Genomic DNA, 16,211 nt, shown 5'->3' on the forward strand with positions numbered 1-16,211 from the left:
GCCAAACAAGGAATTTGACTTCGGTAAATCACAGCCTCTGTTCAACATTTAGGTGACTAACAACAACACTCAGGACATGTGAAAAACGAAAGATATTCTCAAACATCCCCTGATCTTAAACTGATCTTAAACTCCCAAGAGGGCAAGAAAAAACTCAAAACTCCAGCTAGGGGAAATGAGAAACCTTGAGAAGAGACCACAGATGGGAGGGTCCCTCTTCTAGGATGACCAGGCTGCAATGGATGCAGAGAGGACACATAGTACAAACAGTGCAGACAAAAAAGGTGTGGAAAGCGGGATGTTATTGCACAGTAATGACAGAGATGTTATAATATTTGACTTTTTAAATGTTTTCAAAAATATTGTGATCTCTTTCAGTATTTAAAAATACATACAAACTAAATAAGAACAGAAAAATAAATAAATAAATAAATAAATAAATAATAGTGTTAGGTTACGGATTTTAGTTATTGATCTGACTCCAAATTGCAATCAACACTTAACACATAAATTGCTATGTCCTAATCCACACACTGGCGCCCCTAACAATTTTGCGAGTCCGTTCTGTCAAAGAGAAGACCAGTAGATCAATCAGACCAAATTTACCAATTGTTTATTCCTGACAAAACGCACTAATACAGGCCTGGGTCCCGGGTCCCTCACACTAAAGCTTGTGCGTTTTTGTGACCACCAAAAGACGACACATTCTTCCGGGTTGCCCAGTTTTGAAGAAACACAATATGAATATTAAAGCATGCAAAATATTGTGAGATGATTGGTCGATGGCCATCTCCTCCCCGTCCAGGTGTTGCTGAGGTCAGGCGGTTGGGTTTTCCTCGCGAAGCCCGGCCACATAGACGTGCTGTTGTTCTCGTTTCTCACCGACCTTGAGGTGTTCTCGTCCGGTACTCCCTATCTGGGCCTATTCCACAACACTTCGAAGAAAACAAGTTCATGCAGTTTGCCTGCACATTCTTCGCCACCCACCAATCCACACGAGCACTCCAATACTAGATATTAATATAATTATAAGTTTAACACAACCTTAAAAAATATGTTTGCAAACTCCCGAAAGCACATTTCCCTTTATAGAGACAAAAATGCAAGATAACGTTTTTTTACCTTATGAATTGAATTTACTTTCAAAAGTGAGATGTTATAATATTCAACTTTTTAAATGTTTGTTTTTAAAATATTGTGCTCTCTTTCAGTTTTTTCTCGTGACCTTTTGATGTGGCCTTGATTTAGTACAAAATGCGGTGGGCCACCAAAGAAAACCACTCAAATGGATGCCATTGATCGTGTCATGTTGCTTGGGCTCAATTCCCCTTGGTGACACTGTGAAGGCAAAATACTGAGTGAATCATTACCATCTCTATGCATGCCATGAGACTTTCTGGTGACCAGTCATCCAGAATCAGGGTCCAGCTCCCCGTCACCGTGAATGAAAACTGGTTAAGAACTATTTAAAAAAAAAAAAAAAGCGATGTTGGGCACATTTACACAATTGCATGGATTTTGTTCATTCAAACTCCTACAATATATTTTCACAATGAAAGATTATATATAGTTATTTTTGGAGGGGTGAAGTTAACAGTAATTCTATTCTCATAGGATATGACAGGAGTGATGACGTTTCTGACTTAAAAAATTAACAATGTCTTGGTCAGTGTTGTTCGGTGGTTATTTACGGATTCTTATAGTTGTGTGGGCTTAATCAGTCCTGAGCAGGCAACATTGGTGTGAGGCAATAGCTTACCGGTTTGAGTGACAGACACCAATTAGGAAAAGTCAACTGAATGGGGAGATAAGACTTTTTGCAACTTATCTCCCCTTCCCACTGCACATGAACGGACCCCCTCCTAAACCCCTGTCACCATGACAAACCCAAATGCTTGATGGTTTACTAAAATTGAAGGACAGTTACATGAGGTATCTTTGAGTCGCAAGTTTAAAGACTATCAGGTATTCTTATATCGTCTCCTTTAGCTACCTTGGTTTTATGGGTTTTCCATTTTCAAGTTTTACCAATTCTGCAGGAGTTGGGTCAATAATTTCTTACACGCTGTAATAAATGACCACACTGTGAGAATTTGGCTGTTATCAACTTCCACACGAGGAGTGTGCATGATGACATGATTGTATCAAATGTGAAATGTAACTGAATGTGTCAGAATATTGTAGCAGATGAAACCACAAAACCAACAGCTATAAAAATACCGCTGGCAATTTTGAATTTTCTCAACCTTATCTCGGTTCTGCAGTGACATAGTAAGGGCGCTCTCTATACGAAGATTCAAAATGAAAGAAGAAGTGAAAACGAGGAGGATAACTTTCACATGAAATAAGGTCACAGCAAGGCGACATTAAATAGAAGATGGACAAGAAAAGCAAGACTGTGTTCATGATTTTTCTTTTTGGTGTGGCTTCAGGTGAGCAGACTAATACAAAATTGTTGTTTTTGAGGAGTGACGTTCAATACAAAGTAGTGCGCCCCATTCAAGAAGGAAAGCGAGTGATGGATGTTCTTTCCTCTGTCAGCTGCCGCAAACACTCTGGATGTGTGCGCGAGCTGCCACATTAACGCCACATGTGATGACAAACTTGATGACTCGGGAAAAGTTTGCAACTGCAAGTATGGTTTTGTAGGAAATGGAAGAAGCTTTTGTCAAGGTAGGAAATATGCATCATGAGAAATATTTCTTATAGTTTCTAGTTTGGTTGCCTGGCAAAGATTTCTATTGGCTGATGCAATTTTAAATAATGTTGACTTTTATGATAAGTAATCATGTAGTGTCAAAATGTACATTTAAACGAGAGCAAATACTGTGGTGTAAAAAAACATGGAGTCAAGTCAATTTTTAAATGTTCATTCCAATCACATTATGAGTTTCACATATTAATACACCGATAAGCTAAAAATTAGATTGTAAAAAGTCTATATTGTTTTCAACTTTTATTTGTGTTTTTGACATCCAATGTACAGTACCAATCATATGATATTGAATTCTTTTAGCATATTCCTACCATATTTTGTAAATCTGAAATCATTGTCTTGTGGGGAAAAAAGAAGACATACTCATCAGGGAATTATGAGATCAAGTGAAAAAGATTCATCAAAATAAAATTACATTAGTTTTGTCTGACACAAAAAGTTTGATTGGCATCATCAGAGATGATAAAAATTAGGTTAACAATTGAGGTTGCAAGTGGGATAAGTACTAACAATATACAGTGATCCCTTGCTACTTCGCGTTTCGTTTATCGGGGCTTCACTACATCGCGGATTTTCTTTTCCAAACTGAAAAAACATTTAAATGTCAAAATAACACTTCTAAATTGAGGAAACATGTGTCTAACCTTTAGGACAATGTAGTATTGCTCCAAATGTTCGTTTACATTCTTTTAGAAGTCCGTTTTCGCGTGTTAGCATGATCGCGTATTAGCATCTTTCCGCTAACTCGTTAGCCTGCCCAGTACTTCATGTTGGTGACCGTACTTCGCGGATTTCACTTATCGCGGGTGGTTTTTGGAAGCAATTATCCGTGATAAACGAGGGATTACTGAAATTGTATAAGCCTAAAAACATCACGGTACGTTTTGTTCTAGGGAACAAAAACAAGAATTTTTTGACAGTTTGATGCATTTAAATTCAATTTGATCAAAATGGAGCTTTATGACATCAGTGAAGTCATTTTAGCTAATTAATCTCACTAATTGTGCAGTTGTAATGAATACTGATGAACATTATGGTTTTATTCCATCTAGATAAAGATGAGTGTCAGATAGGAGCCATTAAGATCTGTGGGCAGCACACAAAATGCCACAATACATACGGCAGCTACTACTGCACCTGTGTGGCGGGATACATGGCTTCCAATAACATGCCAGTCTTCATTCCAAATGATGGAACCCATTGCCAGGGTAAATTCACCTCCAAAAAACATGAAGTGAAAAATAAATCTACAGGTCATGGTTGCGTGACATGCTTGCTTTCTGTTGGCTACGCAGACATAGATGAGTGCAGCGTTGTGGGCATTTGTGGAGAAGGAGGTCAGTGCTGGAACCTGGATGGAAGTTTTGACTGCAGCTGTCAGCTGGGATATCAAGTCCGGAATGGGACAGAAAACGTTCACCCTCACAAAGACAAGGCTTTCTGTCAAGGTCAAATTGCAGTTTTCAAACAGTTCCCGTAAAGTGTCAATTATGATTTGCCCTACAATAGCTTTGGTCTCCCAATTCAGTGGTGGACTGTGGTCTGCCAACATCGCAGGAGGACACGGTACTTCTGTCAGCAACAGGGACGACATTTGGCAGTGTGGCTACATTTGAGTGTGACGAGGGCTTTCGTTGGAGGAACGGAAGCAATACCTCGCTGTGTGGGGCTGACGGACTTTGGCGTGGGCTCAACATGAGCTGTGAAGGTAACCAAAGACGAGGGAAAGACCCAACCCTCTTCTCTATGTTGATGCAAACGCCACAATTAACTCATCATCAATTCATCCAGTTATGATTATTTCCAATGATCTTCTGTACATTAGACAGTGAGATCCATTGTCCATGATATTGGATTATGGAATATAATGGATACGCTTTGATTTAATCAGTTAATTTTAATGGCGATTGCATGCCGCTACTGTCGTGTGATTAAGTGATTGATTGTGGCTCTCCTCCCACCTTCGCTCACTCACATATGCTATGAAATACGAGTTCCAGGGTGGGCACTGCATGAGGCTCTGTATGAACTCGGGCTATCACAACATTATAATTGAGTGTGGTCACCGTGTTGTAATGTGTGTAGCAGGTGGACTCAATAAAAGGGGCATAGGGCAGGTGCTCAAAATCCTACACCAATACTATTATCTTTGATTCTGTATTTAGGTCCAGAACTGTACCCCTGTACGCCTGACTGCACCACGAAGCAAAACTAGAAATTATCATGAGCTCACCATCCCATCACACCTTGCAAAGATGATTCAAACAAGATGTACTTTATTGTGTTAAAGTCTGTAGCCACTGCTGAATGGTTTTTTTTTCTCCCCACAGTAGTCATTTTTACATGCAGGATATGATTTTTACCGTTTGAGGAGTGGCCAATTTGATAAAAAAAATTAATTGACAGACGCAATTTGGCAATAGTTCAGCCCTGGAAAAGTCCAAATGGGTACGGTACATCGAACACATTTATGTACGGAAGAGGATTAGGGCCAGTGAAGAAAAAAAAAAATGAAGGGTGACAGGATTCAGGCTTTTTTTCTCCGAATTCAGACTTTATTATTAGAATTCTGACTTTTAAGTCAGAATTCCGACTTTAAAGTCAGAACTCTGAGAATAGAGTCAGAATTCTGTTACCCCTCGGGTTTTTTTCTTCTTCACTGGCCCTAATCCTCTTCCGAATTACGTTATGTGTTTCGACATTCGCAATTAAAAATATGCTTCTTCTGCAAGTGTAAAAGTCCTTGAAGGCCGTTTTCGTCTCTGTATCGCTTTGGCGTCACCCAGTGGCAACTCACTGCTGAGAGTTACAAATTGAGGTACTTCATTTCATTTAAATGCGGATTTAAATTTGAGACAAAAGTAGTCCTCATCCGCTATCTCGAGGGACCTATATACAAAATTACGCTATATTATGTTTCTAAATGTATTACAATTTTAATGTGCGTAACAGTGTGTAACTTCCCTGAATCTTCCAAGAGATATCGTGTGGAAAACCCCATACAGTGCCACACACTGGCCATGTGTGGAATGGCACTTCCACCCCTGGAAGCATGGTAAACTACTATTGTAATCAAGGATTTAATCACATTGAGGGCAGTGCAGTATCACTGTGCTCATCTACTGGTACATGGACGAAGCCAAACATTTCATGCAAAGGTAACAACAGAGATTTGGTCTTCTACTCTGATGTTGGCACACAGAAGTGATGTCACGATCAAGTAACATCATTGTCCATATCTGTAGAAATTGACTGTGGCTCTCCTCCTGACATCTCTCATTCACTCCTGTTATGGGATCACATCTCCACTGTGGGCTCTCAGGTTGCTTATCAGTGTCAATCTGGATATTACAGTGTTGGAGAAATAAATCAAACAGTATGTACTGACACTGGGAAATGGGACAAGCCCTCTCTGCACTGTCAAGGTGAAAATGTTGCAGAAAGTGATTCCTAATCTAAATTAAGACGTAATTCCTATGTCTGTTTTGGCTTAACCCCTGATATGTCATGATTTGCCATCTGTTTTGTTATAGAAATAAGATGTCAGGAGCCTGTTTTGAAACCGCACAGTAAAAGACTGTGGAATGGCACATCACATGTTGGCAGTACGGTTATTTACGAATGTGATGAAGGATATGACACAAGGAGTGAGAGGAACTTCTCAATATGTGGACAGAACGGACTGTGGGAGGAGATTGATCTTTGGTGTGAAGGTGCAATGTTTGAAGATCAGATTGTATTTGCTCAATCTAAACAAATATTTATTAGTGTTGAGTTTTGTGAGTTTAACAATGATAGAATGCCACAATTAAGTACTGTTTAGTTTATGGCAGGGTTGTCAAACTCATTTTTTTGGCGGGCCGCATTGTAGTCATAGCTTCTTTCGGAGGGCCATTATGACTGTCAACCCAAATAAATGTATGAGCACCTCAGTAAAACACCTACAGTAAAAGCTACAAAACAAACTGAGAAATAACTCGCTTTCAAATCAGATGAGTAAAAACTGGTCAAATATTTAAAAAAAAAGATATTAAAAGTGAAGACAATTTGCAATTCCAGTAATGACACACGAATTTGACGCACAATTTGTCAATAAAATGATGTGGCAGGACGTATCTGGCCCCCGGGGCCTTGAGTTTGACACCTGTGGTTTATGGTATTTATGTCTGAATTGTTTTTTTTTTTTTTAGACATGGGTGTTGAAGTCTGTTCCCTGATCTGCTTTTGTCTCATTAATCCATGTCTTTGTGCAGAAATAACATGTGGGCCCCCACAAACCCTCCCCCATACTAACCTCCTGTGGAATGGTTCCGTTAGTCCTGGCAGTGTTGTGCTATATGAGTGTATGGAAGGATATTACCAGGAGAATGGAGATAATATTTCCACATGTCTAACATCAGGCGAGTGGGCGAATGTATCATTAAATTGCAAAGGTATAATAGAATTTAAAAATTGGAAAACACTTGTCATTATGATTTTCCAGCCTAAAACAATCGCTGCATAGAACTTTACTGTGTTCCTATTCTTGCACACATAGATGCAATATGTATGTGGCCCAGATTGTTTTGCTGCACCGTGTATTTAATAAGTGCCATTGTTTTCCCAGCAAAATGTGGTCCGATCCCCATCCTTGCCAACTCAGAGGTTGTATTGCGTAACATAAGTGTTGTGATCCATCGCTGTGCGAATGGCTACCACAGCTGGAGGGGCAGCAATGTCTCCACATGCAGCAGTTCTGGTGTGTGGCAGACCGCTACGCTCAAATGCATAGGTGAGCCGTTTTCCTACTGAGGGCAGGCAGCTGAAAAAATTTCGCAAATATAGTAAAAATGTGTTTGTGCTCACAGAAATCAAGCCACCCATCCATCACCTATTTGTTTCGAATGAAAAATGTTTGAAATGGAGAGCAGAGAAGTATGATGAAGACACAGAAACGTACAAGGTAATGCCAAACCAATTTAAACCCTTCTGATCATCTGGTAATCTCAGATCAACATAAGCATTCATCACCACAATGTAAATTTACTCAGAAAACTATGACCATTGCCAAAACAATCAATTCTTACCTTTAACTCTCAGGTAAGCTACATAGGATCCAGAGACTATGAGAGGGCGTTTTTTGAAAAAAGGAAGAGGTTTCTGAGTTCTAAGGCAGACTGGCCGGAGGTCTGTCTCAACCTGCTTCCAGCCACAAACTACAGCATCTCTATCACTGCACTGTCTGTCGGATTCATGGCCACCATCACTATTAATACCAGTTTAACAGGTAGCGCTTACCTTACCTGTAATTCATGCCCGTTGCGCTCCATACACACACCAGTCTTGTGACTTGTATTGTTTAAAGCTGGGTTTTTTTCAACTGGTTTTGTCCAAGGGACCACCATTATAACCACGAAGCAACTCAGGAACTACTGCTTTGGTGGAATAATATTTTATATTGCACCAAAGGAGGATAGCCAGATACAGGCTATTTATTTGCATCTGTATGTCTATTTTGGGATTCTCAGCTACGTTTGACATCATTTGGATGGGTAAATGATTCACAAAATTAGATGGAAAATAAATCTAGTCTAAATAATGAATTCATTTTATTTTTAAAAATGTAACAATTATTTTCCATTTTCAATTTTGTGGACCACTTGCAATACCGCCACGGACCGCTAGAGGGCCGCTGACCAGCAGTCGACAATCACTGGTTTAAAGGGACAATGTCTAAAATGTAGTGCTATTCAGTGGTCAATCATTAGAATGCAACAACCTAAGTTCGAAACGGCCTCAGAGGGACCACACTCAAGCCTACCGCCAATTTCTTCAGCAGCGTTGCAAAGAAAATGTCATCACAAATGACTGCTAGTATTCCCTCAAACAAAGAAGTTTGTTTGTGGACTTAAGGGTGTTGATTGTGCTTCTGTTTGTGGAGACTAGTGCACGACTGCCTCTCTACATTTAAAAGGAATAAAAGGAGCAGCTTTGATTAGCCATGATTGAACTTTGCAGCGATCACTCCCACAGCAGTGCAATCCTCCTTCTGGCAGAGCCTATGGCCTGCACTCGTCTACTAAATTATCAGCATCCGGTCTATACATTGACTTCTCAGTTTGGAACTGGAATTGCTGTACTGGTGTTTAGCGATTTGTAATGGATTGGATTGGACCTTATAATATTCATTCACATGGCACCATTTGACAGGACCTGCAGTACCAGATGTCCATTACAGAGAATATGAGACTCCTGTACCAACTCTGAAGCTTCACAGATCACCCAGTACTCTTGACCCAATAAGGTAAAAAATACAGCAGGGAGACCTGAGCTATAGATAGCTGGATGGATGGATGGATGGATGGATGGATGGATGGATGGATGGATGGATGGATAGATGGATGGATGGATGGATGGATGGATGGATGGATGGATGGATGGATGGATGGGGGAGAGAGAGAGAGAGAGAGAGATAGATAGATAGATAGATAGATAGATAGATAGATAGATAGATAGATAGATAGATAGATAGATAGATAGATAGATAGATAGATAGATAGATAGATAGATAGATAGATAGATAGATAGATAGATACTTAAGAGTGGGCACACAAGGGAGGTTAAAAGATCAGATACGCAGTAGATAAATAAATAAATAAATAAATAAATAAATAAATAAATAAATAAATAAATTGCCATTGAAAATTACACATCCAATAATTAACATATTGTCAAATTAACATTTTTTTTTTAAAGAAATACTTAAAAACGACCTTGTGCTACATCTCATTAGGTTATGTAAGCAGTAATATTGGATCTGGTCAGTGAACATGCAGTATAATTGATGAATGTCTATTACGATACAGATGTTGTCATTCTTTCCATTTGACAGTTTTTACCAAGTGTTCGTACTTCCTATCGAAGGCATTATGATGTTTGACTGCTCCTCACCTGTGAATGGAGAGAAAAGTGGTTCCTCACAGGGACACATTGCAGCTGAAATGCGTAGTAGAGATGTTGGAACAGAGATTCATTTCACTGTGGGAGATGGTCACTATTATGGAGGCTTTTTCAATGCGCCCCTTGAGAAAGGCAGAAACTACTACATCATCTTGCGTGCTGTCAGTCAGTGGAAAAAGGTGAATGCAAAACAGTACAAAATAAAAATCAGGGACTTGGGGACTGAGCATTGTTTCATTTTCTGTGTTGTAGGATTCAAAAAGTTCCTGTGTCCTCTGGGCTAAAGTTACAGGTACTATGGCAAAATATGGCGATTAAGACATTTAACCATTTTTTTTCTAGTAAATCATTTCTGCCCGCCCTTCAATAATTGCAAAAAAAGATCTGAATTGAATTTTATTCAAATCAATCCAAACTGTTATGTCCTCTGCCACTGTCAATGTCATCGAAAGACTCAAAGTGTGTCTTCAGTACGGAAGCACCTAAATACACCATGATAGCTATATGAGTAGTAGTAAGTTCAATTGTTTTAAATAATTCTTATAATAGTGTTTGGTGCCCATAAGAGTTTGTTGCAATGGAACCACATGTTTAGCATGTTCCATTTTTTTATAGGCACATCCTACATTGTGAAGATTTTCTCGCTGTGTGCTGCTGCCTCAGTAGGAGTAATCGCTTTAGCAGTTTTGCTTGGATACACCTACATCTGGTAAGGATGGTGAAAGATGTTTTCAGGTTATGCAAGCATTTCTAGAATTATGACGCTCGAGTGTATGCGTGTGCGTGCGTGCGCGTGCGTGTGTGTGAGTGTGCGTGTTGAGATGTTTTCAGGTTATGCAAGTATTTCTAGAATTATGATGTGTGTGTCATAATAGCATATTTCAAATTCTGATATTCACTGAGTTGTAATCACAAATGATGTGTTAGTTTTGATTGTTTTTTGTGTGTTTTTTGTGTGCCCGTTTGTTTTGCTGATCAACTTTTGCTTTATTCTTTTCCAGGTTTTTCAAGAAAAAATGACTATAAATACTTCAATAAATGGAGTGCTATTCAGTATGTTGAAAATAAAAGAAAATATGTATTTTTTTATTCGCTTGTAACATTGTATTGATGTTGCTTTTTATTCATGTTCGCATGCAAGGATGGTGGATTTCAACTGTTAATTGTCTATCGTAGAATTCAATGTCTGTCATACACCTCTTTAATCTGTATGTTTTAAATACGCATTTGCCAGTGACAGCCTTAAGGTATTTTTTTGTAAACGCGTTTAATTTCATTGATGACGATTTAAATAAAAATAATCTTGGAGGGACAATGACAAAAGCTTACTGACGTGAAAATTATTGTATTAATATGCTAAATATGATCCAATTAAACTGTTAAGGTGTGACTCCTGTCCAAAATCCAGAACAATCAAGAAATATGATACTGATAATAAAAGTAGCACGAAATGTGCTTTAAGTTTTGACATTGTGTTTGTGGGTGATTATTAAAACAAAAAATCATTTTGGTAAAAATTGAAAACTGTGTGTGCACCAAATGAATGAAATGCTACGCAATTCTCCAATTGTTCTTGTGAAAAAGAAAACTACAATTAAACTCCAATGCAGAGGGAGGCGGTGTGACATCGACAGACATTTTTTGGGGGGCTTCATCATAACGGAGACGACAGGCCAGGAAGAAGCTGCCCACTACTATTTGTTTACGAGGCGACAACCTAAAACAACACAGTGAGTGTTTTTAAATGATCAATGCAATTATACCTAGCCAGCCACTAAGCAGTCTGTTGTGATGCTGAGGTTGGTTCAAGTAGCGCAAGAGGACAGGCAATCTTTCATTGTTAGCACGTAGCATCAGCCCGTGGTTTACATGGCGAATCACTTTATTCAACAAGCCAAATTTTCGTTGATGTTTGAATAATGTCACATTGTCCACATGCCCAACTTCGTTAAAACGGCAATTATATAATACAAGTAATCTTTCTTAAGAACAAATTATGTGTGTATAACCAGAACGTTATATTCACGGCACATACATATGATTTGTTTCACAAATAGTCATTATATTTCGAAAATGTCCTTAATGTAATTTGATCTGCCGTAATCATTGCCGTAGTGCAATAGTTTTCGTGTAGACGGACTGATTTTAAATACTCATGTTCATTCGTATAACTCGAGTAAAAAAAAAAAAAAAAAGCACATACTGTTTATACTAAAGTGGAAGTACAGCTACTTCTTTAGAAAAGTCAACTCCTTAACGCAAGTAAAATTTAAACAAAATGTGTACAAAATGAAAATGAAGAACTTTCAATGGGCTCTCAGTCAGTAAAAATCTTGGCAGAATTTCACTTTCCCTCCCTCTATTTGTCTTTTTATCTTGTGCTGTCAGAAAGATTGAAAAAGGTTACAAGCCGATTTTTGACAAAGGAGTGGAAAGTACACGAAGGGAATAAAGTTAAGTCATCAGGAAAATAAATACTCAAGTGCCGATACCTGAAAATTTTACTGTAACGCAGTGACAAAGTATTTGTGTCTGATTTTCTAATTTTGGGGAAAAAAAATTTCCACCCTGAGAACAGTGTGTTCTCACACTTGCTCAGTCACTGCTGTTGTTTCCATATACTTTAAAGTACATCTTCATTCCACTTTTTACACATTTTATGTTACAGCCTTATCCCAAAATGTAATATTTTTTCTGCAAAATGCTACCCACAAAAAAGGTATTCGATTTTGAAATGAGGCTGCTATGTGGATCACTCACTGTCACATGACACCTATGTAATTTATTAAACACTGCACTTGGAATAAACTTTTTATTGCATATAAAATTAATGATGGTGTTCATACTTATTATCATCAACAGGTGTATTGCCGCTGCCTGTAGCTCACTATGGCCCAGAACCAGGTGATCTTGCAGTTTCATTTTGCCACATTTGGCGACTCCATGCTACAGAAGATGAGCCTCCTTCGACACCAGAAACGCTTCTGTGACGTCACTGTACGCATCAACCAGCTTACAGTTCCCGGTCATAAGGTGGTTTTTGCCGCTGGTTCATCTTTCCTTCGAGACCAATTCATCCTTCAGCAGGACTCCAATGAAGTGCAGATCTCCATGATTCAGGAGGCAAAGGTTGGCCAGCAGCTGCTGCTGTCCTGCTACACGGGCCAACTTGAGTTTCCTGAACTAGAGCTGGTCAATTACCTGACAGTGGCCAGCTTCCTCCAAATGGGCCACATTGTTGAGCAGTGTACTCAAGCACTAAATAAGTTCATCAAGCCACAACCTTCCCACAGGCTGGAAGATAGTGAGATGAGAAGGGCAAGCAGAGAGCAAGCTTTGAAAGAACAGGAAAACTGCCAGGTGCAGACTGTCCAGAAGGCGGAGCCCGTAGAGGATGATATCAGTACCGATGATGACGACGATGATGAAGATGATGTCATTATACAGCCCAAATCCCCTCCTCTGATTTCGGACGCACCGCCCAGGTATGATGTGGAAGAGAGTGACATAAGCATAGTCAAGGTGGAGTCTATGGAGCCTACCTTTTCCAGCAGCTCTCCAGCTGCCCTGCGCTCACCCGAGCCCCAACATTCGCTCATCAATTCCACAGTAGACAGTCGAGGGAGCGAAATGATGGTGCCTCCTAGCTTGCCAGATGACCCCTCCAGTCCCTCTTCGCCGTCCAATCCTGCAGAGAGACCCGGTGTTCACCAGAGGAGTTATGACAAACCCCTCCAGTGGTACCACCAGTGTCCCAAGTGCAGCCGTGTCTTCCGGCAGCTGGAAAAATATGCCAACCACCTGAAGATCCACAAGCTCTTTATGTGCCTGCTGTGTGGCAAGACCTTCACGCAGAAGGGCAACCTGCATCGACACATGCGCGTCCATGCGGGCATCAAACCCTTCCAGTGTAAAATCTGTGGGAAGACCTTCACTCAAAAGTGCTCTTTACTGGATCACCTGAATCTGCACAGCGGGGACAAGCCTCACCGCTGTAACTACTGTGACATGATGTTCGCTCACAAGCCTGTTCTCCGCAAGCACCTCAAACAGATCCACGGCAAGAACAGCTTTGACAACGCACACGAAGGTAACCTGCATGACGGTGGGCCTGAGGAGAATGACACCACCGGGTCCTTTTTCATTCACTCGAACAATTATGAGAAAGACCTAAAGGAAGCATACTATGGAAAATTGACTTTTTAATGTTTCTACACACATAGTTGATGCCTGTCCATCCATCAAGTGCGAAATTAAACAACCAAGTCAAATTGTATTTTTTTTTTTTTTTGCCAAATTCTAAAAATGTGTCTTCTAGCCACCTCTTGTGCACTTCTGCCGCTCTGTTATAAAACAGGGGTGCTAATAACCAACCAAGTCAAGGCTGGCTGACATTCCAGAAAGAACAAACCACTTTGACGTGGCACCAATCATCTCAAAGCCGACACAAAAGCAGACCTGTGGTATAAGCGCAGATTAGTATTCATTAATATTGTCTCACCAGTATAGCTGAAAAGTTAGTGATGTGAGGTGTGGGGTATTTGTGTTTGACAATGTCAGGTGCTACCTTGCTACATTAACTGTCAAGATGATGAAATGCTTCCTCCATAAATGACCATGCAATGGAATCTCTCAAGCTGAGCTGTGATTGGTCCTTACCTTCCTGAGAAACTATATCTTCTGTAAACAGCAAGTGGCAAAATGGCCGTGCTCGTCGATGGATATAACTAATGGATTTTGCTGCTTAATTCAAATCCCATAAACAATATTAATCAGAATGCAGTGTTTAGACTGGTGAGGCTTACAGAACAGCATTATTGTCAAGCAATTTTTTGACTTGACTCCCATTTTAAGAAAGAATTTGAGGAAGGAATTGAAAAGCAATCTTTTGTTGCATGCATGAAGTCTGCAAGTTAAAATAATTGGGTAATAATTAAAGTACGAAAACAATTTGTAAAGACGTAGTGACCAATGAAGAGAATTTTCTTCTGCTGGTTAAGTTTCTCTGCCACCAATCAACTCTGCATTTGTACATCTACCGCCATTTTGGACAGCTGTATACTAATAAACTCAAAATACATTTGTATTCACCCAATGTGCATTAGATGTAACACTACTTTCCAAACAAAAAAAACCAGCTGATGCGAAATGTTGGTCGTGTTTCAAAACTTGTATTATTGCACTTAAAGTAGCAGATACGATTTGCACATTATGAATATTCATGGTCTTATTATTTTCCCTGCAGTTTCACTTCTTAATATCTGAGGGGGGGGGGGGCAGTTACTTCCGTGACGATCTTAAGAATTACATATCGTTACCCTCTTGAAAATCAACCTGTCAAATTTTGACTCCTCCTTCCCAAAAAATATACCAATGACATCTGCTAATATCAACAACATCCTTAGTAGTTAGACAGATTATTCAATTCTAACCCTGAAATGAAATTATAATCAGTAAGTGATTCAGTTTTTTGTGTTTTCTGGAAAAACTGGAAAATTATTTCAGGCCATTATCTTTAGTGACAGGTCATCAGTTATCCTGTTTTTGTAACTTGCAATAGATAACGTAAAATGTACTTAACGCTGGAGCATTGTGACGACCATAAAGCTTGTCAAACAGGCGCTGAACTGTAGGTGGGGAGAGAAAACTGGCAATTTTGCAGTGCTGCTCCAATGACAATTGATGAAATATCACTTTTGGGACACCCTTTAACTTGTCCAAGTGGTGCAGTATGATTTGGGTTGCTGTGTTGCTTATATTAGCTTTAATCGTTTTTTTTCTTTCATTTGTTTTTTATTTAAAGTTTTAAGAATGTCATTTTCCATATATAGTAGACTGTTGTCAAAGTACAGCTTGTTGTCTGCAACTGTGATATACTTTATGCCAAAAATGTGGATAACTTTATTTTTTATCAAAAACTCAAGGCCAGTGATGTGATTTTCATGATAGTTACAAAATGACTAAAACTTACAAAAGGGATGCTGCTGACTTTACGTCTCTTCAAGAAAGACTGATTTAACTTAATTGTGTATGTCTCAGTGCTTGCTAACCTTGGCTTCTTTATAGGGAATAACTGGTTGATGTTTCAGTATCACTTTATCACTGTGGACTTCTTTCATCATATTGTAGATGCATTCATTCTGCACTTGAAAGCTCAGCATTGAAACAAATTAAACTGAACAGAAAACCCTAAACATATCAGTATGTTATATATACTCTTTATGTATAAGTAGCATTTTCTGTGTACAAGTATGTTAAGACAATAAATACCAGGCGCTGCTTTGTTTGATTTGAAGAGTTGACAGGCAGTTAACAGTTCTCTCTTCTTTTGTAAAAAAAAAAACGCTTAGCCCAAAACATTTGTAATAAACATTAAAATACTGTGCTTGAAACACTGTTATTACTGTAGTTACAGTACAATGTCATTTCTTCTACACATTGTTCATGTAGACTCCAATTGTTGTTCAATAAAATGACAAATATTTAAATATGTAGTTGTTTCCTTACAAGGATTGACTGATGGTTTCATATTCATAGCTGTCCCTGCCCCCTGCTA

The 16,211-nt window shown here is 39.1% G+C and overlaps 2 protein-coding genes and 1 long non-coding RNA gene across 6 annotated transcripts; 2 read left to right on the plus strand and 1 right to left on the minus strand.

Moving 5' to 3' along the window:
• Positions 1-29: 29 nt before the first annotated feature.
• On the minus strand, positions 30-3,645 carry LOC148398299 (uncharacterized). Its single transcript, XR_015858779.1, has 3 exons — positions 3,361-3,645; positions 1,371-1,462; positions 30-935 (listed from the first exon to the last, which is right to left on the minus strand). It is a non-coding gene; the product is annotated as an uncharacterized LOC148398299 (long non-coding RNA).
• On the plus strand, positions 1,848-11,123 carry susd1 (sushi domain containing 1). 4 transcript variants are annotated; one of them, XM_088377209.1, is made up of 18 exons: positions 1,848-1,965; positions 2,265-2,432; positions 2,542-2,673; positions 3,769-3,924; positions 4,012-4,164; positions 4,245-4,424; positions 5,695-5,874; positions 5,962-6,141; positions 6,250-6,429; positions 6,970-7,149; positions 7,323-7,487; positions 7,564-7,658; positions 7,796-7,982; positions 8,906-8,999; positions 9,588-9,834; positions 9,908-9,947; positions 10,271-10,364; positions 10,657-11,123. In XM_088377209.1, the coding sequence occupies exons 2-18, from the start codon at positions 2,378-2,380 to the stop codon at positions 10,673-10,675; spliced, it is 2,337 nt and encodes a 778-aa protein (XP_088233335.1). In that variant the 5' UTR covers positions 1,848-1,965; positions 2,265-2,377; the 3' UTR covers positions 10,676-11,123. The 4 variants fall into 4 exon arrangements, 3 of the variants coding, with proteins under 3 accessions (XP_088233335.1, XP_088233336.1, XP_088233337.1); XR_015858768.1 differs by lacking the exons at positions 1,848-1,965; positions 9,588-9,834 and having other exon boundaries at positions 2,023-2,432; XM_088377210.1 differs by lacking the exons at positions 1,848-1,965; positions 6,970-7,149 and having other exon boundaries at positions 2,030-2,432.
• A 143-nt stretch (positions 11,124-11,266) lies between these two features.
• Positions 11,267-16,143, plus strand: zbtb26 (zinc finger and BTB domain containing 26). The gene is made up of 2 exons (XM_088377229.1): positions 11,267-11,385; positions 12,518-16,143. Exon 2 carries the CDS (start codon positions 12,545-12,547, stop codon positions 13,859-13,861), a length of 1,317 nt encoding a protein of 438 aa, XP_088233355.1. The 5' UTR covers positions 11,267-11,385; positions 12,518-12,544; the 3' UTR covers positions 13,862-16,143.
• Positions 16,144-16,211: the final 68 nt, after the last annotated feature.

This window comes from Syngnathus floridae, chromosome 5 (assembly GCF_059516105.1).
Source record: "Syngnathus floridae isolate MCC-2025c chromosome 5, RoL_Sflo_1.0, whole genome shotgun sequence".
NCBI classification, from domain to species: Eukaryota; Metazoa; Chordata; class Actinopteri; order Syngnathiformes; family Syngnathidae; genus Syngnathus; species Syngnathus floridae.